General features: G+C 46.8%; 1 protein-coding gene across 1 annotated transcript in view; it reads right to left on the reverse strand.

The window, feature by feature from the left end:
• The window catches only part of LOC147708370 (uncharacterized), a 727,732-nt gene that overhangs the window by 205,518 nt on the left and 495,183 nt on the right, over positions 1–27,031 (reverse strand). Inside the window, exons 5-6 of the mRNA XM_086927094.1 lie at positions 11,392–11,505; positions 4,486–4,578 (exon numbers count right to left, since the gene is read on the reverse strand). Of these exons, the coding sequence (XP_086783220.1) occupies positions 4,486–4,578; positions 11,392–11,505 (207 nt within the window). The remainder of the gene's footprint in view (positions 1–4,485; positions 4,579–11,391; positions 11,506–27,031) is intronic.

Raw genomic sequence — 27,031 nt, forward strand, 5'->3', positions numbered from 1 at the left:
CCCCTGTGTTGAGTCTGGACCAGGTGCCCAGTAGGATGTCTGTCAGGGGTTCAAAACGGCAGCAGGAGCTACGAAGCGCTTGCTGCCAGTTGAAGCACCTCGGTCAGGAGGTTAGTCCTGACCAGCACCATAGGTAGCTCAAGGCTGAGAGTCTCAGCTGCCGTACGCAACACCACTGCGTACGACACTCCCTCCTCCATAGCCACGGTAGGAGGAGACAACATGCCAAGGTCTGGTGAGGTATCCAAACCACTGGCTTCCCCCAGTTCCTCTCTCCAGTCCGGTTCATAACCTAACTGGTCTGTTAAAGGGTCTCCAGAACACTCCCAGCCCTCCTCACTCTCCTCTGGCTGCCAATCTGGTCTCAGAGAGCCAGGCTAAAACAGGGGCACAAAAGTACCAGTCGGTGCCGGATTCGGCATCAGCCGACGCCAGTCCAGCTCCGGGTCTACCTCGAGGTGGAGGCCGGGGTCGACGTCAGCTAGGGACATAGGCGACGCCGGTTGCAGATGTGGTGCTGGTGGAATTGGCGCTGGGGGAGGCGTAACAAGGTCGACCAGCACCGATCCTGATCCAGGCCTGGATCCAAGGGGACCCTGCAGTGCCCGGGTCGGAGACAACGGCGTCGAATGCCCAGGGCCCCCAGCCCAGTCCGCGGGGCCCGAAGGCACGCATACAGTGTTGGGCTGACCAAAAATGGCATACAACGCTTCGTAAAACTGACAAAGCTGGGTAGGGGTCGCTCCAGGTCCGAGTCGCGGAAAGGGCACCACCCCATCCCTCGTCGCACGGACGGGGAGAAGTCGAAGAGCGACGATGCTTCTTTGACTTCTTCTTGTGCTTTGACTCACCTGACCCAGAGTGCGAAGACTTGGATGAAGAGTAATGATGGCTCCGCGACCGGTCCCTCAACCTCCTACATGACCGGGACCTCGAACGGTGCAGATCCGACTGACGGGCCTCAAGAAGATTTCGGGACCACTCCCGCAAACACTTTGGATTCATGGTCCGGCAGTTGGAGCACAACTTGGGGCCATGGTCACGCTCCAAGCAGAAGAGACACGCGGCACGGATCCGTCACTGACATCAGTTGGCTACAGGAACCGCAAGCCTTTAAGCTGGGCATCCCTCATGCACCAGGAGATGATGGACTCGAAAAACAATGTCGACAAAAGTCAAGAAAAAGTTAGTCAAAAAGTGACTGGAGGTACCGCTCTCTTCAAATCTGCACTTGCTGGCGCGGAAAAAGAAAGAACGGACGTCAGCGCGCGAGGGCTGCGTCTATGTAGCTACCGTAACATCTTCCCGGCGACCATGATGCCAACGATGAATGCAGTGTTGACCGACACCAGCTTTCGAAACACAGGGGTACTGCTGACGAAAATTCTCTAGATCCAGTCTGACGCCTGGGGGTAATTCTAAGGTAAGGAATCTATAACTAGCTGGTTCTTTCAGATTCTGTTTTTGCTGGCTTAGTTTCTCACTGCGGATCAGTGTTAAAGTGCAAGTGCTCCTGTTGTAAATTGCGTTATGGATTAGTGTTTCCATGATTGGCATATTTGATTTATGTGTCAGTCCCTAGTAAAGTGCACTGAGTGTGCCAGGGCCTGTAAATCAAATGCTGTTAGTGGGCTGCAGCACTGGATTGTGCCATCCACACAAACAGCCTGTAAATGTAACCCTGGCCTGCCATTGCAGAGCCTGTGTGCAGTCTCGTACTGCAATGTCGACTTGGCAAGTGCACCCACTTGACAGGCCCTAACCGTACCTTTTCTTACATGTGCGTGACCCCTACGGTATGTCAAAGGCACCCCTGTGGGCAGGGTGTAGTGTATGTGAAAGGTAAGACATGCCCTGGTGTATGTGGCATGTCCTGATAGTGAATTACTGCTACATGTGTTGTTCACTATTGCAAGGCTACCTGTTCTAATAGGACTGAATGGGGAGTTTTTTTATAACATCTTGTAAACATAACTGGTCCTGGGAACTAGGAAGAGGAATGAATTTTATTATGCTTGAACTCAGAATCTAAAAATTCATCTTTTAGTGAGGTTGATTTTTACATTCTGTGTTTGAAAATACCACTTTTAGAAAGTAGGTATTTTCTTGCTCAGCCATCCAGTAGGTCTCTGCTGGGTTTGTGGATTGACTAGCTAGGTTTTGGATGACCAGGCCTGGAGAGGAGCAGTGGCTCCAGATAGTCTAGGTGGGTCAGGAAAGGGCTGAATAGACCTGGGCTGCATTTAGAGTAGGGGGAGGAGATTTCCTTTCACATGAATGGGCCTGGTCTGCCTCCGACAATGCCGTCTCCACCTCCTTCCAGATAGCCACACCAGAGAGGGCAGAACTGGTTTGGCTGGGCACAGACACTCTATGCCTTAGAGGAGAATGGATTTTGAGATATAAAAAGTGAGGCCCAACCCCCTAAACTTTAGAACTAGCTGGAATCAAGGAACCTGCCAAGAAGAAGAGCTGGAAGAGCTGCTAGGAGGAGTACTACCCCTTTGCTGTGTTGTTGCTTTAGTGGGTTGGCCTGCAGTTGCTGCTTCTGCCTTGGGAAGTGAAAGGACTGGACTGAACTTTCTTTACTTGTGCTGAGTATCTCCAAGGGTCTGAAATCGAGCTGGCCTCCTGTTCTGAAGTCTCAAGGACAGCAACAACTTCACCAACCTCTGGGTACCGCTTCTGGAACCGCTGTTTCAGTTGCCACAAAGAAGGGAACCACAACTGACTCAGTCACCGACTCCGCCGCTTGCTCTGTGTCTTGACGGCACCGTCCGCATCTCGCACCGCAACCCTGGTCTCACCGACGACGACCGACGCTGCCTCCACCCAGCCGCTGCTTGCCCTGCGACCTGTGGGCACCGCAGCCCAAACCGCCTCACTTCACCATCCTGGTCCCACCGATGCTGTCACTGCTGCTGACTCGACACCCCTGACCACATCGTTGGTGGGGGCACCGCTCAAATGTTTCAAGACACAAACACAACGGCTCGCCCCACACAGCCTTCTGGGCTGACCAACGCCAGCTCCAGCAAACCAGCTCTGTCGCCTGCACCGCAAACTGCCAGCATCCCATCAAGCACCGTCTCTCCCTGCACCGTAAGCCTTGGTCTCACCAAAGGCATCTGGACGATCAACACTGAGCCGCTGCCTGCACCACATCGAGAGGACACCGTGCCCTGCACCGCTTCCATTTTGCAGCCGCAACGGTTGCCACGACCGGCTCGCACCCCGTATAAGCCGCAACGAGAAAGGTACTGATAACCGAGTCTGTTCATGCTTTTGCTGACCCGTATTGACGCGGTCGGCTGGAACTGTTAGTCTCTGTTGTTTTCAGCATTGCAGTAGCCCCGGATGGAGCTACCGACTCGTACAAACTGCGTTTTTTAGGTATTTCTGCAGTTTAGAAGACCTCTTGGAAAGTATCCATTTTTTTCCCAAGTACTGTATTGTGGATTATTAATCATTTTTGGTCTTGCTTGGATTATATAAAAAAGTGGATACTTTTTTAAACTGGTGTGGTGTCCTTTTGTAGTGCTTTCACTGTGTTACTGTTGGTTATGTGCAAATGCTTTACACACTGCCTTTTAAGATTAGCCTGACTATTCGTGCCAAGCTACCAAGGGGGTGAGCTAGAAGGAAGTGTCCCTGTTGGACGAAGGTGCAAAACCTTGCCAACTAGAGACCCCCATTTCTAACAAATATGAACTGCATCTTCCAGAAAGCAATAAGAGATGTGTTGATTGGTGAGCAGTGTGCTCCCACCACCTCCTTGTGGTGTTCCTCTAGGATTTATGTGGATGATTGGGCACTGGGGTATGCACGTTAACCCCTTCCATGCTCATGACGGAACGGTTCCGTCATGAGCATAAGGTGGCCTGTGCTTATGACGGAACCGTTCCGTCATGGTTCCATAGGCCCAATGAAACGTTCAGCACCGGGGGAAAATTTGCGCAGCACAGAAGGGGTTAATGTCTTGAAGAGGTACTTCAGCTGCTATATTCGAAAAAGCACTTCAAACACCCACAACCTACTTTTTCCCAAAAACGAGCAAGAACTCAGGAAATACATGAACAGAAATGCAAGCATTTGCTATATAAATGCTGGTGGTAAACACACTTATACTTGTGTGCAATTCAAAAACACTGTGTACTTACACGTTGCGGGTGGGTACGACCTTATTTGGGTCCCCTTAAAGTAGTATTATGATTGGGGGATTGATGTAGTGGCAATTATTTTTCTGTCTGTTCAACACTATAAAACTAATAAAAAGATTGATAACAAAAAAGAAACACTGTGAGCTGCATCTATCAGAATGCTACTGGGGAACTGATGCAGACTTGCTGAGAATTTGCTTCTTGTCTGCTGCCCCATCCCTTATCACTTGAAGATGCACAGTAAAACTGTATAGACAGCAAAAGTAGTACTGGTCAAGTATGCATGTCACTGCTGATTGCAAGTAACTGAGCACTGGTAACTCACTTGAAATGCTGCTTTCAATTTTCCTACTTTCCTGAGAGTCAATACAATAGGTCTCTTCTTCGTCTTTTATGTTGAATGAAACAAACTCGTGCCCTGTTAGAAATAAAGAAAAACATTTAGGTATAGTATTGTTATGTGTTGCCCTCATAGAGACGCTCTATTGTTTATTTCAGTTTCTGAAAGTCATAACTCATTGCTATGACATCACAACAGTAGATAACAAAACTGGTTATCATCTGTTGTGTTGCCATGAAGGCCTTCGAGGCCAGGTGACAGGGCTCTCTGGCAGCCTGTCAGCGCAGCACCTCTTGTCTGCTTATACTGAAAGCAAAAAGCACAGCTTCAAGAGGGGGGAAGAAAGGCAGGGAAGGTAGTGAGTTTTTGTTAAGGGTAGCAGATGAGCTGGATTATGTTACTTACCCAGTAAGCGTCTGTTCTTGGCATGTAGAGCTATAGATTCACATGCTTTACATACTCCTGCCAAACTAGTGTGGGGCCCGGATGTTTGCAAGTTGTTTTTCTTCGAAGAAGCCTTTCCAGTCCACAGCAAGGTGACTCCTCCTTTCGGTGATAGTGCACATGGGCATCAACTCCATTGTTAGATTGTTTTCCCACTACAGGGTGAGAATGGAGTAAGTGAGTGTAGTAAAGAGATGTCCAAAGCAAAAAGAACAATTGATGTACAGAATGCAGAACAATGTCATACATTCACCCCAGTACAGAGATCTGGGCCTAAGTCCATCGTCTCTTTTGCTGACCTTGTTCACTGTGCCACTGGATTCAAGCTAGTCTGGCTGATGCTGGTGACATACCCTGAAACCTGTCCCAGAATGCTTGTTTCTGGTCCAGAGAGGACATGGCCTGGCAGTTTGGTCTGGACTGTTCCTATGAGGCACAGGGTCAGGACTGATTTGCAAATGGCTGGGACCAAACTAGGGTGGTGTAGTGGGCATAAAAACGATGGATTTAACCCAGATCTTTTGACTGGGGGAGAAGGTTTGCCTTGCCAGCATTCCGTCCATCATTTGTTTGCTGTAACACTTTTTGCCCTAAGTGGAATGGGTATGCCCAGACGTGGGTCCCTTGCGCATTGTGCCACTGGATTCAAGCTAGCCTGGCTGAAAGAAGAGTGACATACCCTGAAACCAGTCCCAGTATGCTTGTTTTGCAGTCCTTGGGTCTGAGGAAGTGGTTTTGTTCCATGCTCTGTAAAATTAACGGCGAAAAGAGCCTCTAATGGATGGAGACTGGAGCGCTCCCATGGATTTTGCTGCTTCTGTGTCCATGTTCATTTTCTCTAAGGACTGGTCGACTACAGGATGAAACAGGTGTTCCTTTTCAAAGGGGGTGTTCAAAAGGAGTGTTGAACTTCCGGCTTAAACTCTGAGATTCTAAGCTGCATCTAAAGCACATCTTATTGAGGAGTTAGAGATGAGTTTTCCTTCTTCAACTAACTGTTGTGCTTCAGTTTTATGTTCATCTGGGAGATATTGGAGCAGTTGTTCCATCTCATCACAGTGTGGCCCTGGTTAGCAGCTTGAACAGCTACTCTTTTTCCTGAGGCATCTAGAAGTTTAGATTCCTTGTCTGGGTGAGGTGTATCCCCAGAAGTTTTTGTTTTAGCTCTTTTACGAGCAGTGGACACTACTAAGGAGTCGAGAGGTAATTGTCCTTTAATAAATACCAGATCTGATGGTGAAGGTTTATATTTTTTATCTACTTTGAGTTAAAATGCTGGCTCGAACGGGGGCTTTAAAGATATCATCTACATGCCTCATCATGCCTTTAAGCATAGGTAGTGTATGACTTGACCTGTGTGTAGACTCGAGTGTTTCAGATAAAAATTCCCCCTCTAAAATCTCTTTCTGTAAGGTTACCTGTGATACTCTGCTGCTCTAGCAATGAGGTATTGGTAAGCCAGACGCTCGTCTGGCGGTGATGGCTTTGCTGGGCAAAGGTCTGGGTCATTGTCTACTGGAGGGTCAATGGTGTAGTCATTAACTGGGTCTACAGGCAAACGAGTATCATAATCATCATGATCTCTATCTGGATCTGTATGTGGGGGATCCCTGAGGTGTAATATGCAAGGGTCCTTCAATTACTTGCTGAGAAGATGGTGGAGGAGGAGAGGGTTGTGGTACAGGATAAACAGGGCTGGTACCATGCCCTTCTTCTTTCGAGGGATTTTGGGAGTGTCCTATAAAGGAAGCTCTTGGTTTGCTGGTGTCTTAGCAGAAATGTGTCCAGTATCAGGATTAATATGAATCTTTTTCGCTTAGGATCCAATTTGGCCTTCAGAACGTCTAACATTGGCTCCGGAGGCTTGGAGACAATGTCTTTAGATTTCAGCGTCGAAATGAACTTGTCTATAAGTTTCGGCTCGGAAGCTTGTCTTTGTTTTGGAGCTAAGGTGTTTGGCTCCGAAGCATGCTTTTGTTTCGGAGCAGAGGATTTCGGCTCCAAACTAGATTTGTCCTTGGAGTCAGATGGTTTGCAGATCTGAAGGAAGTTTCGTCGACTCGGTCCCGAGCCGGAAGGCTAGGCGGTTTGTTTTGGTGCCAAGCCGAGGGGCGGGGCATCGGAAACATTGTCTCAGTGCCGACCTTAGCCAAAAGGCAGAGGTGGTGCCGTAGCCTTATGTGTTTGGGAAGAGGATTTATGGGGAAGGGGTCTCTGGTACTCACAACACTTTGCCCCGGAGGCAGATCTTCGGCCTCAAGATCGATCTCGAGCTCGGAATCAGATTCTAGAACAGATAAGGCCTCTTCTTCCTCCACAGCGAACCATTCGATCTCCTCTTGCTCTGATTCTTACCAGAAGATATCCAGAGTGTGTTTGATGCTTTGACTTTGCATTTCCCATTGTCGAGCCCGACGATCGTGTAGATTCTTCTTGGATCGAAACGATTTACAAGTGTCGCATTCTTCCTCCTTGTGCTCCGGAGAGTGGCACGTTACAAATTTGATGTAGGTCAGTGTGAGGGTACTTGGCGTGGCACCCAGGACAGAATTGGAATGGAGTCTGTTCCATCATCAGAAGGCTGGCCTGACTTGGCTAGGCCCGACGGGCACTCACAAAGTTTTCGATCGAAAATTGGAGAGTTTGTCAAGCGATTCGATACGCGGCGAACAAGGAACGTGTATGGAAACAATACCGTTGGAGGTAGAGTGGATTGCGCACTGAGGGGAATCCGAAGAGTGGTTTCAAACCGGAGTTCAGCAATACACGTCCGAACCAGATAGCGGAAAAAACAATCCAACAATGGAGTTGATGCCCATGCGCACTATCACTGGAAGGAGGAGTCACCTTGCCTTGTGACTGGAAACACTTCTTAAAAAAAACTTGCAAACAGCCGGACCCAACACTAGATGGCAGGAGTATACAAAGCATGTGTATCTACAGCACACATACCTTAAACAATTATTTACACATTTGCATCAAGGTGGAAAGGGCATGTTATAAATAGCTCTCCCATTTTCCTCTGCCCCTACGCAGTAATTAAAGGCAGGGGTAGATGATTTTAGGGGCCATACATAACATAAAATTATAGATGGGTAAAAAGTGAATTAATGGGATGTTTTGCACCTCAAGGTTCTAAATGACATCATAGATAACTTAAGCTTTGCTCTCGGTGTTGGCACCCTTTTCCGAGCCCACAGAACACGCAAAATATCTAGGCATCACTCGCAACTGCAATCTACCAATAAAAAACAGGTGAACGCCGTCTCCTCTGCATGCATCCACATCCTCTGCATGCTGAAGAAAACAGCATAGACACCAGCAGCACAATCGCCCAGGCGCTCATCACCAGCCGCCTGGACCAAGGCAAGGCCCTTTATGTAGGGAACACCACCCAACTCTCAAAGAGGCTCCTGAGAATCCAGAACGCGGCCGCTAGGCTAGTCCTCTGCCTCCTCAGACGGACCCCCCACCTCATAGCACTGCCATTTCAATCTCCTCACCAACACTTACAAAGCCCTCCACCACGAAGGTTCAGCCTACCTCAACCAGAAAATGAACCTCCACCAGCCCGGGAGACAGCTTCGCTTCTCCTCCCTCCACCTGGCACACTACCCTTGAATCCTCAGAAGATGCGGCCCATTCTTCTACCACCTTGCCCCCAAACTCTGGAACAAATTCCCCCAACTTCTTCAATTATCACAAACACTACTGGAGCACAGAAAGAGAATGAAAACCTGGCTCTTCAACAAATAGTTCAGAGCAGAAGATCGTCCCTCCCCCTCTAGCGCCTGGAGACCCTCATGGGTGAGAAGTAGCGCTCAATAAATCCAGTTTGATTAATTGATGGTTGTTCATTTGATGTCACTCAGAACCCTACGGTGAAAAACATCCCTGTAATTCACTGTTACCAATCTATAATTCTATATGTAACATACAAAAATATACATTCTAACTTGCAAAATATAAGTGTTAATACAATCCCACAAATCTGTATTATGTAAAATACACACACCACTGGCTTACCCTGATGTAGTGCTCTGAACCAAGTCTGAATAGGGTCCATAAGAGACTCTATTCAAAGATCACATAGTGCTGGGCAGCTGCATACTTTAAAAGTATGTTGCATTGAAAGCGTGAAACGGTCAGCCAAAATGCAAGGGTATAATTCAGACCACTCAAAAAGATACAGGCGTGATTGCCCAGACTAAGGTGAGTGCAGTCCCAAATTGCAACCACTCATAAGAGTAACTTTAACATTCACACAGACAGTAGCATACATTGTATATACACAGCTCTAATACTAAAAAACAAATTTGCAGAGGGTCAAGGGGAAATAATTTACCGACCTGTCTACTCGCGCCCCTACTGTCAAGGTACAAACAACAAAATAGAGAAGACCAGGTCCATGGTGGTGTGCTGCCATAGGCAGTAACTGGGATTATACAGGTATGTGTGTGGAAGGGTGTATTGAGTCACACTGGGCTATGAAATTCCCATCAGACCACCCTTGTGGCGGAATTACATCATATGGGAGTAAGTAGTCGCTCCATTCATCCCCCTGACCATCATGTGATGGTGCGGAAGAGGATAGCGACATATTGGCCACAGTGTTGCTCAAAGAGTAGTACTAGATGGGTGCAGTGCTCTAATAGTGGTGCTAACTAAAATTGACTACCTAAACTCAAGAGTAGTTAATAAAGGGTGGTGTAGGTGTCAAGATTAAAATCACGCCTAGTAGTTAAGGAGTAAAACTACACTGTGGCGCTGTGCAGAGTGGTCAACTAGTTTCAGCTTGATGGAAAGATACCCCAGCTTTCTTCAGGACCTTATAAGTAATAAGCTACTGCAACAACCAGTGATAAGTGCAAAAGTGACAAAGTATAATTTAAATTAAGTAGATAATGTGCAGTGTACTTGAAAGGGTCATCTCTCTGCCCGGAACCTGGAGCCCCAAGTATCCACTGGAGACAGAAAGATAATCTTCTTCCTGCTTTGAAATAGCTGGATGGCGTCAGATGTTGTTGTGTGCGCCCCCGAAGCTTCTTGCCGTTTGTTTGGACATATATATATGTCCAAAACCTCCTCACAACGAAGAAGCAGAGGAATCCGAGGAAGGCCCCAGAAGCCGAAATGCATTATGCCAGATTGTCTTGAAGAAAAGTATTTCCAAACAGTCCCCCGTTGTGGCCTCTGCTTCTTCGTTGTGAGGAGGTTTTGGACATATATATATGCCCAAACAAACGGCAAGAAGCTTCGGGGGCGCACACAACAACATCTGACGCCATCCAGCTATTTCAAAGCAGGAAGAAGATTATCTTTCTGTCTCCAGTGGATACTTGGGGCTCCAGGTTCCGGGCAGAGAGATGACCCTTTCAAGTACACTGCACATTATCTACTTAATTTAAATTATACTTTGTCACTTTTGCACTTATCACTGGTTGTTGCAGTAGCTTATTACTTATAAGGTCCTGAAGAAAGCTGGGGTATCTTTCCATCAAGCTGAAACTAGTTGACCACTCTGCACAGCGCCACAGTGTAGTTTTACTCCTTAACTACTAGGCGTGATTTTAATCTTGACACCTACACCACCCTTTATTAACTACTCTTGAGTTTAGGTAGTCAATTTTAGTTAGCAGCACTATTAGAGCACTGCACCCATCTAGTACTACTCTTTGAGCAACACTGTGGCCAATATGTCGCTATCCTCTTCCGCACCATCACATGATGGTCAGGGCGATGAATGGAGCGACTACTTACTCCCATATGATGTAATTCCGCCACGAGGGTGGTCTGATGGGAATTTCATAGCCCAGTATGACTCAATACACCCTTCCAGACACATACCTGTATAATCCCAGTTACCGCCTATGGCAGCACACCACCATGGACCTGGCCTTCTCTATTTTGTTGTTTGTACCTATACACAGCTCTAGCCAGATTTGCATATGGGCTGAACAGGCCATAAACTAAAAGGTCGCTATGAGCACCTAAATTGAGTGAGTGAGAGGATGGTGGGATACCCCTCTCATAGAACAAGTAGGGTATCACCAGGGGGTCTTGATTGTTCAAGTATCTAAAATGCAAGTAAGCAAATGCCAAAAGAGAAGTCCCTCATTCACATGACACAGCACAAGTATGCATGGCACCCTCAGTAAATACATGTTTTGCGCAGGCAGAATTCTCTATACCATTTCTGCAATATGGTCCAATGGACCTAGCGAAGAATTACATAAGATTTTCACCTATTGAAGTTATTTGATCAGGGAAGAGATCACGCATTCTAAAAAATGCACCAATTAAGAAGAGGTTTAATTTGTTGAGACAGGTGAATTGCTGGACTATACCCTCAAGGTCAATATTAAAGAATAGTTTTTGCCAGCTGTAAATGGGTTTTTCACCATCGGATTCCAGAAAGGTATGGACTGAGGAAAATATGTAACATACCTACATTCGGGTCTCTGCTGCTTTCTCTCACTTCAATTCCAAGATGGTCAATGAAAATTGGACCTGCTGCCTCTTCTTTTCTCAAACCAACGTCAGTTTTGACAAACGGAAATGCTGTAAATCCAGTGTAATATTGTTATATATTTTAGATGAAAGATTTAACTATTGCAAAATAAACATCAATTTAAATGATCCTTCAAGAGGACCCACTTATAGTATAATAAATGTTCGTAGCCTAGTGATTTACAGACTTTGTGCGTACAAAGGTGAGTGGCTACAGAATCTTTGCCAAGAGTGATAATCTATTTGGAAACATGTTGCTTGAGTAATGTGAAACAGACCAACAATTTTTGCCTTGTCATATTACCTCCAGTCCCTCCCTCGCCTTCCTTCTTTACAAATAAGGCCTGCCTCCTTCTAGACCTACCCCATCCCATAAAAAACTTCACCCACCCCAACCGCCACCTGTTCTTTTTGTCTCTCTAGGTGAGACTTACCTTTGGCTTTCTCTCTGATGCAGTGTCAGGAAGTTTTCGGTTTGGTCTCTCCATCGGGGGTGCCCTCAGTAGCGTTCTCCCAGTGTGCTGTGTCTCCTCGTGGTCGAGGGGCAGAGCACTTACACAGGAAGCTGCAATGGAGTCCGGCCGTCCTCCTGCAGCTGGAGCTGTGTTTCTGGGTTGAGACTGCAGGCGGCATTTACGGTGCACATAGATTGAGACCTGGCAGGCCGGGTTTTTGACCTGTTATTTATCTATTTTGGGCATATTGGCATTTTTTACTAATCGGGGGCATTTTTTGTGGCAATTTTTTATTGGTTGCCGGCATGGTCTTTATTCAGCCATATAGTGGGGTTACTGAGGAGTGACTCCTCCAGTTTGTTGCAGTCATGGGTCGCACGAGCTTGAAGCGGAGCTTGTTTAAAAGGAACAATCTGGTGTCTTCTTCTTCGTCATCTACTGATGGGTCTCCGGGCCCCTGAAGCACCCTAGCCTAATAATCGCAGCTCATGCTACAAGAATGTAATCTTTTCAATACACATTTGAAAATGTATTCTTGTATCTTTTCTTTGTGACACCCTGGGCAGGCAAAAGTGATGAACAAAAGGGTTAGATCGGTTTCCACGAATTCCTTGGGAATCGAAGTGGTCATATGTGCGGTTACCAACCACATCTATAACACTGGAAGGTTAGGAGTTCAGATGTGGTCCCGTGAACTAGCCAAAACCAGCATTTACTGATGATATAAGTAGACTCAGTCTCTATACGGTGATCATTTTTTGGCCGAATACAGTCCTACTAAATTTGAAGGAACCGTATAAGAGTTACTATTACATCTCTAATAATATTAGTAACTCAGGAGAATTTTATGGAACATAAGTAGCTCTAATTTCAGAAATGTTTGGAGACCTCCGCCATAGCTATTACAATAAGTCCAGTTCCTAGTAAGGGTGTGGGAGTGCGAGGGGTAGAGGTGACGGGTGAGGAGGCAGAGCGGGGAAAGGAGGAGGATTAGATGAGGGGAGGGAGAGATAGGTGGGAGGAGATGGCGGCAAATAAAACATTGACAAATGGACTTCGTAAGACTAAATTACTGTTTAGTATAAGTTTTCTATGAATGAAGGAAAAGTTCCTATCCATGCATCAATAACTTAGGTGCCTGGAGTACAGAAACGCTGTTGGTTGAGGGGAAAGAACAGGTTGAATTTGTTTGGGAACTTGGTGGAGGGAATTACTCAGCTCTACGGTGAACACAGATTGTGGTGAGACAGGCGGGCTACTACACGAGACACTTTACAAAACACATCTTTCAAAAGTACTATCCCTAAACATTAAGGGAGTTAATGTTGCAGATAAAAGGCACACAATAGGTCTATACATAGTTCAACAGGACCCAGAATCTTATATCTGCAGGAGACTTATCTCCTGCAGATATAATTAGAATCCAATTACAATGCGGATATGAACAAGCCTTGCATAGGGGTTTTTATTTTCTTTCTAGAGTCCCAGCAACACAAATCCTGGTAAATAAAGGGTTAGCTTTGGACAGCCAACAATAAATAACTGCGTGTAGCTAAACTATCTTGCACAACATTTCTATTAAGACATGAGGAACCAGGAAAATAATTTACTTACATCCAGACGTGGGTCCAATAACACAGGTGGGTCATGATACATCCTGAGGACGGGCTAATCCTCGCCTCTGTGTTCTTAAGAGAATTAAAACTTTGTTACGAAAGCTAGGAAATGTTTCATTCTATGTCAGGACACCTAGGCGAGGATTAGGTTAGTTCAAAGCTTATCCACCACTAGGGCCGCAATTAAGGAGACTGATTTAAAATCAAACCTGTTGAAAGTTGAATATGAAGACTCATCTGCTGCATTTAGGATATCCGCCAAGGGAGCTCCCAGCACGAAGGCCATCAAAGACATTGCACCTCTTGTTGAGTGTGCTACAAAGATCTTCGCATCGATGTCGGCCTCCAGCATCATCCATCGGACCCATCTCACATTAGTTGGGTACGAGACAGCCCTAAAGGGTCTCCTCAAGGCAATTAGCAACTGTCTCTCACCATGGGTGCGCACATCTGTAGGCTTTGATGCATCGTACCACACAGAGTTTGGGTAGCTCTGTAAAGGCCGGATACGAAATCACCCACGACTGGCAGTTGGTACAGCGAGACACATGGAAGGTGACTCCATCAGGAGTGAAAGACTGTCCCGAGATATCGAGGGCTCTGACATCCGAGTATTGTTGGCAGGACACAAAGCACAACAACATTGCCAGCTTAGATGATAGCTATTTACGGGACAGATTTTTATTGCTTGGCTATCCTGACAGCAGATTTAAGACCTTGTTGACATCCGGGAGAACATGGGGCCACATGCATCAAACTCCCGTTTTGCGATTCCTAATTTGCGATTTTTAGGGAATCGCAAATAAGGAATCGCAAAACGGGATGCATGATTGAAAGTGCATAAAATGTGCAATTCGGTAAAAATCGCATTTTTTACCGACTCGCAAATATTATGCGAATTCCAATTTGCGATTTCGCAATTCCCATTGATTCCTATGGGCCAAAAGGCCCATAGGAATCAATGGGAATTGCGAATTCGCAAATTGGAATTCGCAAAATGTTAATGCATTCCATGGGTGCAGGGGGGGGTCCAAAGGACCCCCCCTGCACCCCTGAAATATATTTTTAAATGGATGTTTCACACACACATGTCCTAAGGACATGTGTGTCTGTAACATGACAGTGTTTAAAATGCTAATTTGAGCATTTTAAACCTTTTTCGCAAATTACCACGAGGTTCACCCTCGTGGTAATTTGCCCCCCCCTAATTGCGAATTCGCAATTTTAAAATTAATCATGCATTGCTTTTAAGGAATCACAAATTTGCGATTCCTTAAGAGCAATTGCATTTTTAGAATTCGCTAAAAATAGCGATTTTTCCAGAAATGCTTGATGCATACTAAAAACGTATTTAGGAAGTGCAAACGGCCAAATTTACCGATTCGCACCGTTTGCACTTCCTAAATAGGTTGATGCATGTGCCCCATAATGCCTCGGTTCTGGGGGAAGAGATAGCAAGATGCCATGCAACAACTTCTTCACTAATGGATGCTCTCCAACCGGTTGGTTTGCCACAATTGCAAGGCCAGCCGAAATTGCAGACCGGAAGGTACTGATTTGTCCTACAAGCCAAGCCTTCTAAAGCCAGATGGGCTAGAAAGTTTAGGATGTGGACAATGCCTGCCCCCACAGGATCCAGATTCCGTCGCAGACACCAAACCATCCAACGAGACCAGGCCGATCGGTATCGCTTGACCGTGCCATCTGCCCAGGCTCGGAAGAGGAGTTCCGCAGTGCTTCTCGAAAGGTCTGGGGCCTTCCAATAAGACCTTTAATCCTCCTCACCATGAGCGGGAGGGAGTCGTTCACTAAAAGAGGGTGAGAACTGCCTGCTGGATCGCTCAGGAGATGAGGCAGTGGGAGTAGACGGATTGGAGAAGCCCAAGAAAGTCCCATGAGAACTGAAAACCATACCTGCCATCCCCAAACCATGGTGATTACCACCAGCTCCGCCTTCTGCTAGTGCACTTGGATCGTGGTGAAGGGGGACAGGCATAACCCCGTTCCAATGCCCAATACTGTAGGAACGCATCCGTAGCTACAGCTGGTGGTCGAGGCGAGACGCAAACAGGCCGGTCGAGAACGGACCCCAAGTTTCGTGCAATGCTTGGAATACCTGGGGAAACAACACAGTGGGAGGCAGGAGTTCCACTGCCGCGAGCACCGTTGCGTAGACCCCTGTGTCGGGCACGACCTTTGTGGTGTAGAATCCTGCCACTGTCCCCTCTGCTACTGTTGGCCTCTGCCGGATGCTGTTGGGGAGGAACGGCCAGATGAGCCCCCCCAGCGCAGCCGGCCCCACTGCAAACTCGGGCATTGACAATGCTTTTCACTGTTGACTGAGCCTTGTCGAGGGAGTTGAAGATGGAGACAAATTTGCTGTTGCTCTTTCACAAGCGGGTCGCCAAAAAGCCAGCCCTGTGCCACCTGGCCTACTTTCAGTGTGGCTAGCTCACCTAGCTTGGGGTCCAGCTTGATGAGCAGCGACCTGCGTCTTTCAATGGAAATGGCACAGTTAGCTTTACCCAAGAAAATAATTGATTTTTGCATCTAACTCAAGAGGACATCTAGTATAATGGGGTGACCCAGTGCCCCGAAGAACCTGGGTGTACAAGAATGTGGAAAAAGTTAGTTTTGCCGGGTACAGAATTGATTTTGGTTTACTGAATAATAACCAATAGAAACAAACAACCATTGACCCACCAGGCAGGTTGCTCCCCCTCCGCACAGCTCCGCCTGTGTGTCCCTGCCCCAGCTATCGCTGCTGAGGAATCGTAAGTCTGTTCATCTTCCGCCTTACTGTTTTACTGTACTGCCTGTATTTCTTTGTTGTGTCTGACTGCTGTTGTCTGTCTTCCCCCGATGCCTGCACGTGGTCCTTGTCCGTTTTCTTTCCTTCTGTACCCCTCGCTGCCCCCGTGTCCCAGCCCGGTTTTCCTTTCTGTATCCCTCGCTGCCACTGTGCCTCTCTGCCCGTTTTTGCCTTCTGTTTCCCAGCTGCCCCGTATTTCTGTGTCCTCTTTGCCTTCTGTGCCACTCGTTTTTTATTGATTTCTGTGCCCTTTGCTTTCTGTGCCACTCGTTCCCCCCTCGTTTTTGTGCCCCTTTTGCCATCTGTGACCCTCGTTTTTTATTGATTTCTGTGCCCTTTGGTTTCTGTGCCACTTGTTCCCCCCTCGTTTTTGTGCCCCTTTGCCTTCTGTGACACTCGTTTTTTATTGCTTTCTGTGCCCTTTTGCCCTATTCTGTGCCCATTTTCCTTCTGTTCCCTCCGTCGTCCCTCACTGCCCACGCCGCTGTGTCCCCTGCGACCCCGCCCCCCTGACTGCCCACTGCCCATTCGCTGCCCCCGCCTTCCGCCTCCCAGCTGCTCCTCTCTCCCACCTCCCCATATATGCCAGCCGCGCCGCTGGCACGCCTAAGGCAAGCCTGTCTGCGCCTGGACCGCGCCCAGCGCCAGAACCCTGGCCCCCGCTCCCGCCACGACGACCGCCACCGCTACGATACCAGCATACTCCACGCCCTCAACCCCGGCGGGACCCACACCTGCTTCAAGGCAGCCCCAAAATGCACACACAGCCCCATCACCTGCCAGCCCCGCTCCGCCGACCTCTCACTCACCATCGTCCCGCGCATCCGAAGAACAAGCACCGGCGGGAGATCCTTCCCCTACCTAGCCGCCAAGACATGGAACACCCTCCCACTGAGCCTACGACAGACCCAAGACCTGCTGACCTTCAGGAGGATGCTCAAGACCTGGCTGTTCGATTAGTAGCCCCCCCCCCAGCTTCTTGCGGGTATGTAGTGCGCTTTACAAATGATTGATTGATTGATTGAAACAACAATAAACGACAATGCTCCCACCTTTTCAGTAATAATCAATGAAAATCGAAGAAAGGCAAACACCATGAATCAAATACACACCACAATTAAATCAATCAAAGTCTGTCTTTAAGGATAAATCCATATCTTCTTTTACATTTTATGGTGTTGAGATGACATAAGGGAGGGATTTCCTTTGAATGACCAGTTTCAGCAATTCGTTCAGCACAGTATATATTTTATTCACATTCAGCACTTTTTTCGCACTTTTTTCACTATATCACCTGCGCTGTTGGAACAAACTGTATGTTAATGTGCTTTGACAGCCCTTTTATGTCATCTCAACACCATAAAATGTAAAAGAACAAATGGATTTATCCTTAAATACAGACTTAGATTGATTTAATTTTGGAGTGTTACTTCTTTTTTCCTAATTTAGTGTATTCTTGATTCTGTCCCCAATGCCATACCAGCCTCCTTGTAGCAAATGTGGATTGTTTAAACTATCCATCTTGTGATGGTGCCCTTTGTGACTGGTGTTTCCTTGTTAGCAGGTGCAAATGATACAAAGAAGTGGTTCCCTTTCCTAAACAGTTTTTTTTCCTGCATGTTACAAATTATTTTCCACCTGACACCTAGTTTAGTGCTCTTTCTGTCGAGCTCTTTGGTTGCTGGAAGAAGGCTTGTAAAGATGTATTGTCTGGTTAACATAGACTGTTGCAGAGATTTTGTTTGGAAACAGTACTATGCTTGCGAAAATGGGATGTCAGAATGTAGGGACTGAGTCTCTCTACCACGTCAGTACCTGCAGGCCCAACTCGGACTAGTTCACAGTGCCTCATCTGCACTCCTAACCTTTCCAGAGTAGCAGGTGATTGCATAAAACCTGGAACATGAACCTCTAGTACCTAAAGGAACTGTGGCAACAGATTGTCACCTTTCGTTCTTACTTATGCATGTCCATAGTAAACAAAGAAAGACACAAAGGAAGTGTACAGTGTATTAACTGAAACAATCGTAGTCTATTTTGAAGCAAGTTTGTGGCAACTGGTCAACTAAGAAAATAAATCAACATTACTAACAGGCTGCAAACAATGAACAACCGACCATGGCAATTAATATATTTATCTAGGCCTATTCACACTCTGTGAGCACAGAGATATATTGGTGATCTCTAGGATTAGCGCCGAACCCCATACTTGGTAGGTGTGGTTACGTGACCCGCATCATAGGAGAAAAGTCAATTTACACAAGACTGCTGCCGCCGTTTCAAGACAGGTCTCTCTGTAGGAACTCTCCCCTTGACCTCGATGGGGCTGAGACAGTTTATATAATAATAACTGTTGTATTAGAAAACCGCAACTGTGCTACTGTATTATGTTTAAAGATGTTAGGGGGGCGTTGCTAACCACTGATGATAGCGTTAGCTTGAACACAGAGCTACCAGACTGGGACCTGGCAATCCCACTCTACTGCCGGTACAGGAGCTCCATCGGGGCATAAAACAATATATATTTGCCAGCTGTTGCTGAGGGGGGCAGCTACCGGCTGCTGTGGCTGACAATTTTGACAGCAAAGACATGGTGCGTCCCTGTGGATGTGTTATGGGCTGCTGCGTGGTGGGTCTGACTGTTGGTGAGACGGCCAGAGACACTACAACACCCAGCGAAGTGTGCAGCTGTCTGGGCCCGTGCCCGGGGAGAGCTATCAAATGCCTGTGCTGGTCGAGCCCGGCCTACACAGACTCTCGGGCGGGAACAACAGGGGACGATCGAGGGCCCCGGTTGCCGCCCAGAGTCGATGGTGGGCGATATTGTAGTGACGCGGCAACCACGATCTAGTGAGGTGTGGAGCATTCCGGTGCATGGGCCACCGGCTGATATCGGCGATGGCCCCATGAGGCTGTGACCAGGCGAGTGCGACCCGGTAGGAGATCCGGCATAGGCGGTGTAAGGCCCTTGGTGGCAGTGAGCAGGGGCATATCACAGCTGCACAGTTGTTGATTTACGAGAGGAGGCAAGGGCCGCACAACGCTCGAGACTGCACAAGTATAAGGCTAGAAAATTGAGCCTTATTGCCCGGGACTATACCCGTCCATTACTCAGTAACATGGTATGTTCATTAACTGATATACTAAGCTGTAACAAGACCTGAATGCACAGGCTTCACCAGTCACTTTTACCCATATCTGATATTACTTACCCATATTGAATATTACTTATTCATTCTTTTAAATGAACTTTTAAACGTATTTTAAATGACACCTTTTGATACCTTCTAAATCTTGTACTTGCAATGGTTTTTTAAATCACGCAATAAAGTTATTTGAACACTTAATGTCAAATCGGGGGCTGGGGGGAGGGGGATTGTTAACATTCAATACTGATTACCATCACATGTTTCAGGAAATACGCTGCTTATAGCTTTGTCCTATACTTGCAATATATGTATGGACGGGATGAATATGTAAAAGACATCTAGCACTAATATATGTTTCGGTCCGACATAATGTCAATGTCAATAATTTCAATGCAATCGATCTTGAAATGTGTAAAAAATAAAAAATAGTCTAAAGACTATGTTGCTGACCAGGCATAGACAAGCATTGGCATAGCCAATAGGTCTCGCCTTTGGGACCTTATAAGTATTTAGTTATGCAGCACAATATCCTTACTGCAACATCATTAACTGTTGCATGGCTAAACACATATAAGGTTCCAAAGGCGAGCCCTATTGGCTATGCCAATGCTTGTTGATACTTTAGTGTCTAATTGAAACTCAGGGACACGTGCTGTTTGGAAATATACTGGGACGTTTCACTACTATCCCCCACGATGCAAGACATAACTGACTATTCTGTGGCCTCCATTCACAGGCCAAGGTGCGTGTGATGTCACAATTAACTTCCTCAGCTGTTGACATTATGGCAGAAAACATACAAACAGCACAGACACTGTGTGATGTTAGACAAAAACAGTTTCCACTGCGAGATCTAAGGTGACTGTAAAGAAATACTGCAGCCCTGTAATATTGAAGTGAAATACCAAGCCGACCAACTGATGTTTTCAAATGAAGCACCTTCAAATAAATGTAACTGATAGTGGGAATGAAAACTCATGGATATGCGTACAATCCAATCACACCACTTAATACACATTCTTGCAACCCGCACACCACATGTACTCCGCACATCAATCACACACAGTGCAACTATCGGCAATATATGAAACGCACCAATCACACGTTAATAGCACACTCAGTAGACATACCAGACAATTAGACATGTAATGTACATATAAAAAAACTTGACAAATACACACTACACCCGCTAGGCATGTACCCAGCAAACTCACACCAACCACCACACACACAGTACAGATCACGCAAACACAAACAACTCACACGCAACACCCAACACGCATACCCATCAGTCACACAACGCGAAAACACATCATGAACATATAACAGGCTCGACGCACCCACTCTACACCCACCAGGCATGTATTGCACACACACCAACCGCACGCATCCACATAAACTACGCCACACATACACTTCAGTCACGCGGCAAACACACCATTCCCATTAAGATGCTTATCTACTGTCTGGTGACGTATACTTCTCTGCTATTTATGGCACTTGGAGTTGTTGGAGACAGCTGAGAGTGAGCGGAAATCACGAGAGACAGGATTCCAGTATGAGAGATGTGATCTAGAGGCAAATGGGAAAGATGACTTAGAACAAGAGAAAGGGATAGACGGGAGTGACAACAGGTATAGAGTGATAGAGAATGGAGAAGCAGGAAGAGGGAGGTGAGGGCGTGTTGGAAAGGCACCAGTCAGAGCTGGACAGGTAAGACCAGTGATGGAGGCGGTTGAGAGAGTGGGCAGACAGGCGGGAGAGGCGAGAATATAGTGATAGTCTGTTCAGAAAGAAGGCGAGGCAGAGGAGACCGTTGAGAGACGCGATAGATACAATAATGAGTGGGAGACAGCTCAGAGATAAGGGAAGGTTTGTATGAGACAAGCGTGATTAGGAGACAGGTTACAAAGACATATCGGAGAGTCGGGTAGGCGAGAACGCGGTCGTGAGAGAAGGGAGGCAGTTGACATAGCGGTGAGAAAGTGCCACAGTTGAGTATGATGATGGAGAGTGGTTACACGGTTTGGAGAGTAAGACACACAAACAGGTTAGAAACGACAGCTATGGGAGGCATGGAGGAGGAAAGGTGAGCGATATGTAGAGCATATTCGGACAGCTGGGAAAGGTAAGGGAGTAATACAAGTGGGAGAAAGGTGATTAAGTAAAAAAGAGACGGAATAGGTGAGAAAGCCAGATGAGGGGAGATGCGTATTATCAGGAGATCAGTTTGAAAGACGTTAAAGATAGACAGCATGGATGAGAAAGAAAGAGACAGCAACAGGTGAGAATGACAGGTCACAGAGATAATAAAAGGTTAAGACCGCTCACAAATAGCCGAGTAGGGACATTTTGGTGAATCGGCGCCATTGCACACACACTCGGGTGATGGGTGTGGCGGCATTGCCAGAACGAAAGCTTTCTCGCTACAGAGGATTTCTTTAGGGTAACTTTTCTCACGAAACCACTAGATGGCAGGATTTGCAAACTGTTCGAGTCTATAATGCTTTGATATGAAAAAACCCCGAAAAAAACGCTGTTTTCTTGAGTTGCTGATTTGAGTAGCGGTTTTATTTGAGTGCCCGTGTTGGCCGCACGGCCGTAAAAGTAACGCCGCGCGGCAATAAAAAAAACAAGCATTGGCCACGAAAGTGATCGCGATCACGATCGCTGTAAAAGCGAAAGTGATCGCGATGACGCGCTAAACCACGCAAGGAATGCGCGCGCAAGCGTGCGTACTTGTGCACTTTCTAGCAAGCTGGTCGCCGCTTTGGGAGCACTTCCCAAACCCAACGCCGCTACTAAATGTCTCTACGAGCAGTGCATGCGCGCTGACTCAGCGAGACCTAAAAAACAGTACACCATGTTGTTCGACCTAAATATTCAGACTAAATCCTAAGAAGAGTCACTGAATAACAAACAATATACACAGTGTATTTTTGTGAAATAAATAATACGTCACAAAAACAAATGTATGATGTGTGGCTGTGCGAAGCAAAGGCAGCGTAAAGCTGCTAATATGTGCAACCAATGGAGTACCAAATTAGGCCCAGAATGGGGAATTACAAGATAAGCAAAATGATCTTGGGTAGGAATTGCAAGTTAGACCTCATCACCAACCTGTCCTTGTGTATATGTAAGTATGACACCTGCATCCTGACCGCTTGAAGCTCACTTACTCTTCGGTGTGATGTGGTAGAAACTAGAAAGGCAGTTTTCACGGTCAAGGAATTTTTGTCCTGTCTGTGCAAAAAGAGTCTTCAGTACCAGTTTAAGGTTCCACACTTGGGGAGGGCAGGGTGCAGACTAGGGTTGTGCAACTCTCTTTACCCTTTGTAGGAATGTCTTGAATACTCGAAAGGTGGAGATGCTTTTGCACACAATACTCCTTGTGTATACTCCTATAGCCACCAGGTGTTCCTTAATAGATTTGCAGGTCAGTTTTTAGGTCTCGCGCCTAGCATTGCACTGCGCAGCAGTGCATCGTGCAGCGAGAGTCCTTTTGTCCGGGGTTCAGAAATGGACCCTGGAATTGTACACGCTCGTGCATGTGTTTTTTGTTCTGTCTTCCGTAATTGGGCTTTGAGTGTGAGTTTATTTTTAACAGAGCACGCAATAGGTCAAAGGCGTGCGCATTGCTCCACCCACGGCCTATTGGTGTCTGTTATGCATACCAAAGCCCATGCGGTTTCAATTATCGTGCCCAGACACAGGCGCGATAATTGAAAAAACACATGTTCGCTGTGGCGCGCGCACAACTCGCGGATGTAAAGAAAAATATATTTTTTTCTATTTCTTTACTTTTGCTATAGTAGCGGCACCCGCGCTTGACTTTTAAAATTAAAAGTCAAACGCGGGTGCCGCGATTATAGCAAAAGTAAAGAAATAGATGTTTTTTTCTATTTCTTTACTTTTGGTATCATCGCGGCACCGGCGCTTTACTTTTAACATTAAAAGTAAAGCGTCTGTGCCGTGATGCTGGTAGTGCTTTGCGGGGGAAAATAGCCCCTGCAGTTCCTGCCTGCTGTTATCCAGCACTCCTACCGGCCCGAAGAGAATAGTGAGCTGAGAAAAGGGTTTAAGCACACCAGGACAAGGTGCCCTCTCCACCTGAAGCACAACACCAGCAAAGCTAAGGTGAGCGAGGACAATGCAATGTCAATTTATGAAGCGCCAAGACTGCACTCAGCATGCTGCTGCAGCTCTGGCATAGCTAAGCTCCCCAGAAGGATCTTAAGTGACCCGGTCCTCCAACAGAAAAGCAACCCACCCCACCTCCCGCCACTATCCATCCTGGCGAAAGGAGGGGGCCCTCCCAGTGAGGCACATGCAACACCCCAGCATACCCAGCATGTAAGCCTCCTAGCAAAGCAGCTGCCACCCACCTGATATGCACCACGTGGTGCACAAGAAGATGAGTGGTGGCTGGTGAAAAGCATCCCGCTGCACAACCATGCCAACAGTCCATGTTAGGACCGCGCCATCAGGGGAGAAAGCTGAGGCAGCACCAGTTCTTCCATGCCTGTATCTGCAGCACCTGCAGAACCAGACAAGGTGCTGTGGCTGAGAGAGTGGCTACAGTGCATCCTAGCTTCGCCCGCCACACTGCTCAGAGGCCCAGAAGGTTGCAGCCAGAGCTTGTGGCCTGTGAAGGACCCGTGTAAGAAACAAACAGCCTGATGATGCCAGGAGCATGCCAGGGCGATGCAGGCTCCGATGAGATAATAGAGGATGCCCCTGATCCTGTCGGCATCTGTGTCCTGCCATGCTGATACCAAGGGTTGCCAGGACGCGACCATCCTTCAGCATGTGATGGTGAGTGCCACCTAGTGGGTTGTTTGCTTCACCAAACTTTGGCCTGACGAAGCTGACAGTTGAAGGTCAATCAAAGGTACCGGGATCTGAGATCCACGGATTGAGAAAGGAGCGGGCGCTCCACTAAACCCTAAACCCTGCGCCCTATAAGATAAACGGGGTGAGGATTAGGCGAGGCCGCACTACAAAGTGCTCCAGGTGGCTCCCTTTCTGGGGGCGAGATGCGGGGGCAGATTATGAAGCTGTAACACTGAAGGCTGCCGCCCCCCCCCCGGGGCCTGTCCGTGTGAAGGGCGCCAAAGCGAGGCTCAAGCTTGGGGTAGTTTGCACCATCTCCAGCATCTCATGGGGGGAGAACGAAACTGGATTAGCAATGGAAGCCACGAACACCTGTCTTTTAAGGAGATATAGCGATGGCGGAGGGGGGTGGAGAGGAATACCGGACATAACTGTACCCCACAGACTTTGTTTTTGTTACTAAGCTGAGTGACCTCGGTGTACAGCGCTGGGTGGGGTCAGCAATATCTCCCAAACAGCCTTGGTCCAGCCCGGGAGAGGCAACAGTGAATGTCCACTCCCGTCTCCCAAAATGCAAGGCAAGGTTATTGTGTTTTGTGGCATCTCAGTTTGGGCAAAGGATTCTGGGGAGACAGATTCGTGGATGTATGGATAGGTGAGGGACAAGTACCAGAAATTTAATTTTTGTAATTTTTTTTTACCTGAAATCTTTTCTACCCCATATATTTGTCCCCTCAATACCAGTTTCTTGTGGCGGATTCTTCAATGTAATGTGTTGTTGTGTATACCACTTGTGGCTCTTGAAGAAAGCTAATACGCAGAGCTTTAAGTGGGCCGGGTCTCACTGGGTTTGCGCACCGCCAGTTTTTTTTTAAGGGGGCCTCGAAACGGGTCTCTATCAGGCTCTGTTTTGTGCCCTGGCACAGGTAGTCCGTGTTTTTTCCGGACTGCAGAGACAGCCGGCACATTGATGTGTGCTGCTCACACTGCTCACTTCTCACTAGTGGAGAAGTTACGGCATGACGTCATGCCAGGTGAGCATTGTAGGGGAAGGGAAATCCTTTAAAGAGAGTCATTGTTTCCCTGGATTTCCCTTCTCTTTTTGAAACGCAGGTGCAGCAACATCGTCGTGTTGTCACCAGGGCTTTAAGTGGAAGCTTTTTCAATATTACATACAAGCCATAGTTGCTGCTTATTTATCTTATGCAATTAGCAACGGATTGATAAAGCCAATAATCCTGACTTGTTGTAGGTAGGATGCTACTTGTTGTATCATATATCTGGATGCAGTGACAGAAACAGTAAAATACAGCTCGGGGCACACAATGCTAAGCGCTGATTTTTTAGCTTAGGTGTTTTTAAGTCACGCCCCCAGTTACATTGGCCATGCCCCTTTGAGAGACCCCCCAGTTTTTTCATCCCACTTAAAGCCCTGCTAATACGTCAGGTGGACAGATCATGACATATCGATATGACTCACCCCTAAACAATATGTAATGCACCCAAAATCAATATCCACGGACCGCTTTGACTTGATCAATGCAAATCCAAGAAATGTAAAGATTGGAAAGTGCTTCCATACACATTATAGGAATGCACACTACACATGTTCTTTAACAGACAAGCACTATGTTGCATGTGGGTTATTTCTGGGAGTACAAGGTGAGGCAGGGTAAGGCTAGCAGCACAATGTGCTACGATCAGCTTGTGGCGTCCACGTTCGCAGTCTTCAAAACGAACAAGCATTTGCAATGCAATAGTTCTTGCATTTGCGAGAGTTTGAGCTATTGGCATTGAAAATGACAATGCTTTTTTTTCATGTGCTTCTCATAAGCAGAGACTCTAAGTACAAAGTGGTTGTTTACGCACCGCTTGCAGGTGTTCAAAACACATAAATAAAAAGCATTGTCATTTATAATGCCAATAGCTCAAACTCTTGCAAATGCGAGACCTATTGCGTTGTAAATGCTTGTTCATTTAGTGCGATAGGTATCTCGCAACAGTAGAGTCCCTTGAGCATTCTTGGGTGTTCTTCCTCATACCCCCAATGGATGTATCTCTTACATTTTGCTATATAGCATTTAGACATTGTCACCCTCCTACTCTCTTTAAATACCTCTATTAATCTTGGGGATAGGCCCATATGTCAAAATTCTAGGTACTTAGACGTCATACAGCTACGCGGAGGCAGGCTGGTTTTGAGTGGCAAACCAGCCACTCATGCATAGTTAGGAGAATCTGTTGCACAGATATTCTTAATATTCTGCCCTTCAGCAGCTACGCCAAGCCCAAAAAAAAGGTTTGTCTGGCCAACTGTGGAGCAATTAGTATCACTGTCATAGTGGCCTGCACATTTTTAACACTAGAGATAGCTGGGAAATTGGTAGAAAGGCATATGCAAATATTCTTGACCAATTTATCAACAGGGTTTTCCCATCAGACTGCTGGTGAGGGTAACCGTGACATGAACTCTGAGGCATTTTGAGTTTTCATACTGCGCATAAGTGTATGAGTGGTGTTGCCCACTATTGGAAGATTGTCTAGACTATACCTTGGTTGAGCTCCCATTCATGTGAACCTCATTCCGGTCTGCTTACCTTGCATGCCTCTACTGTGTACTGTCATCAGTGTTGTCTTTCTTTGTATCACCCACCTCCAAATCTCTTCTGCTAGTTTGGAATATATAAAGGATTTTGTTGCCCTCGCTTGTTC

This window comes from Lissotriton vulgaris, chromosome 6 (genome assembly GCF_964263255.1).
Source record: "Lissotriton vulgaris chromosome 6, aLisVul1.2, whole genome shotgun sequence".
NCBI classification, from domain to species: domain Eukaryota; kingdom Metazoa; phylum Chordata; class Amphibia; order Caudata; family Salamandridae; genus Lissotriton; species Lissotriton vulgaris.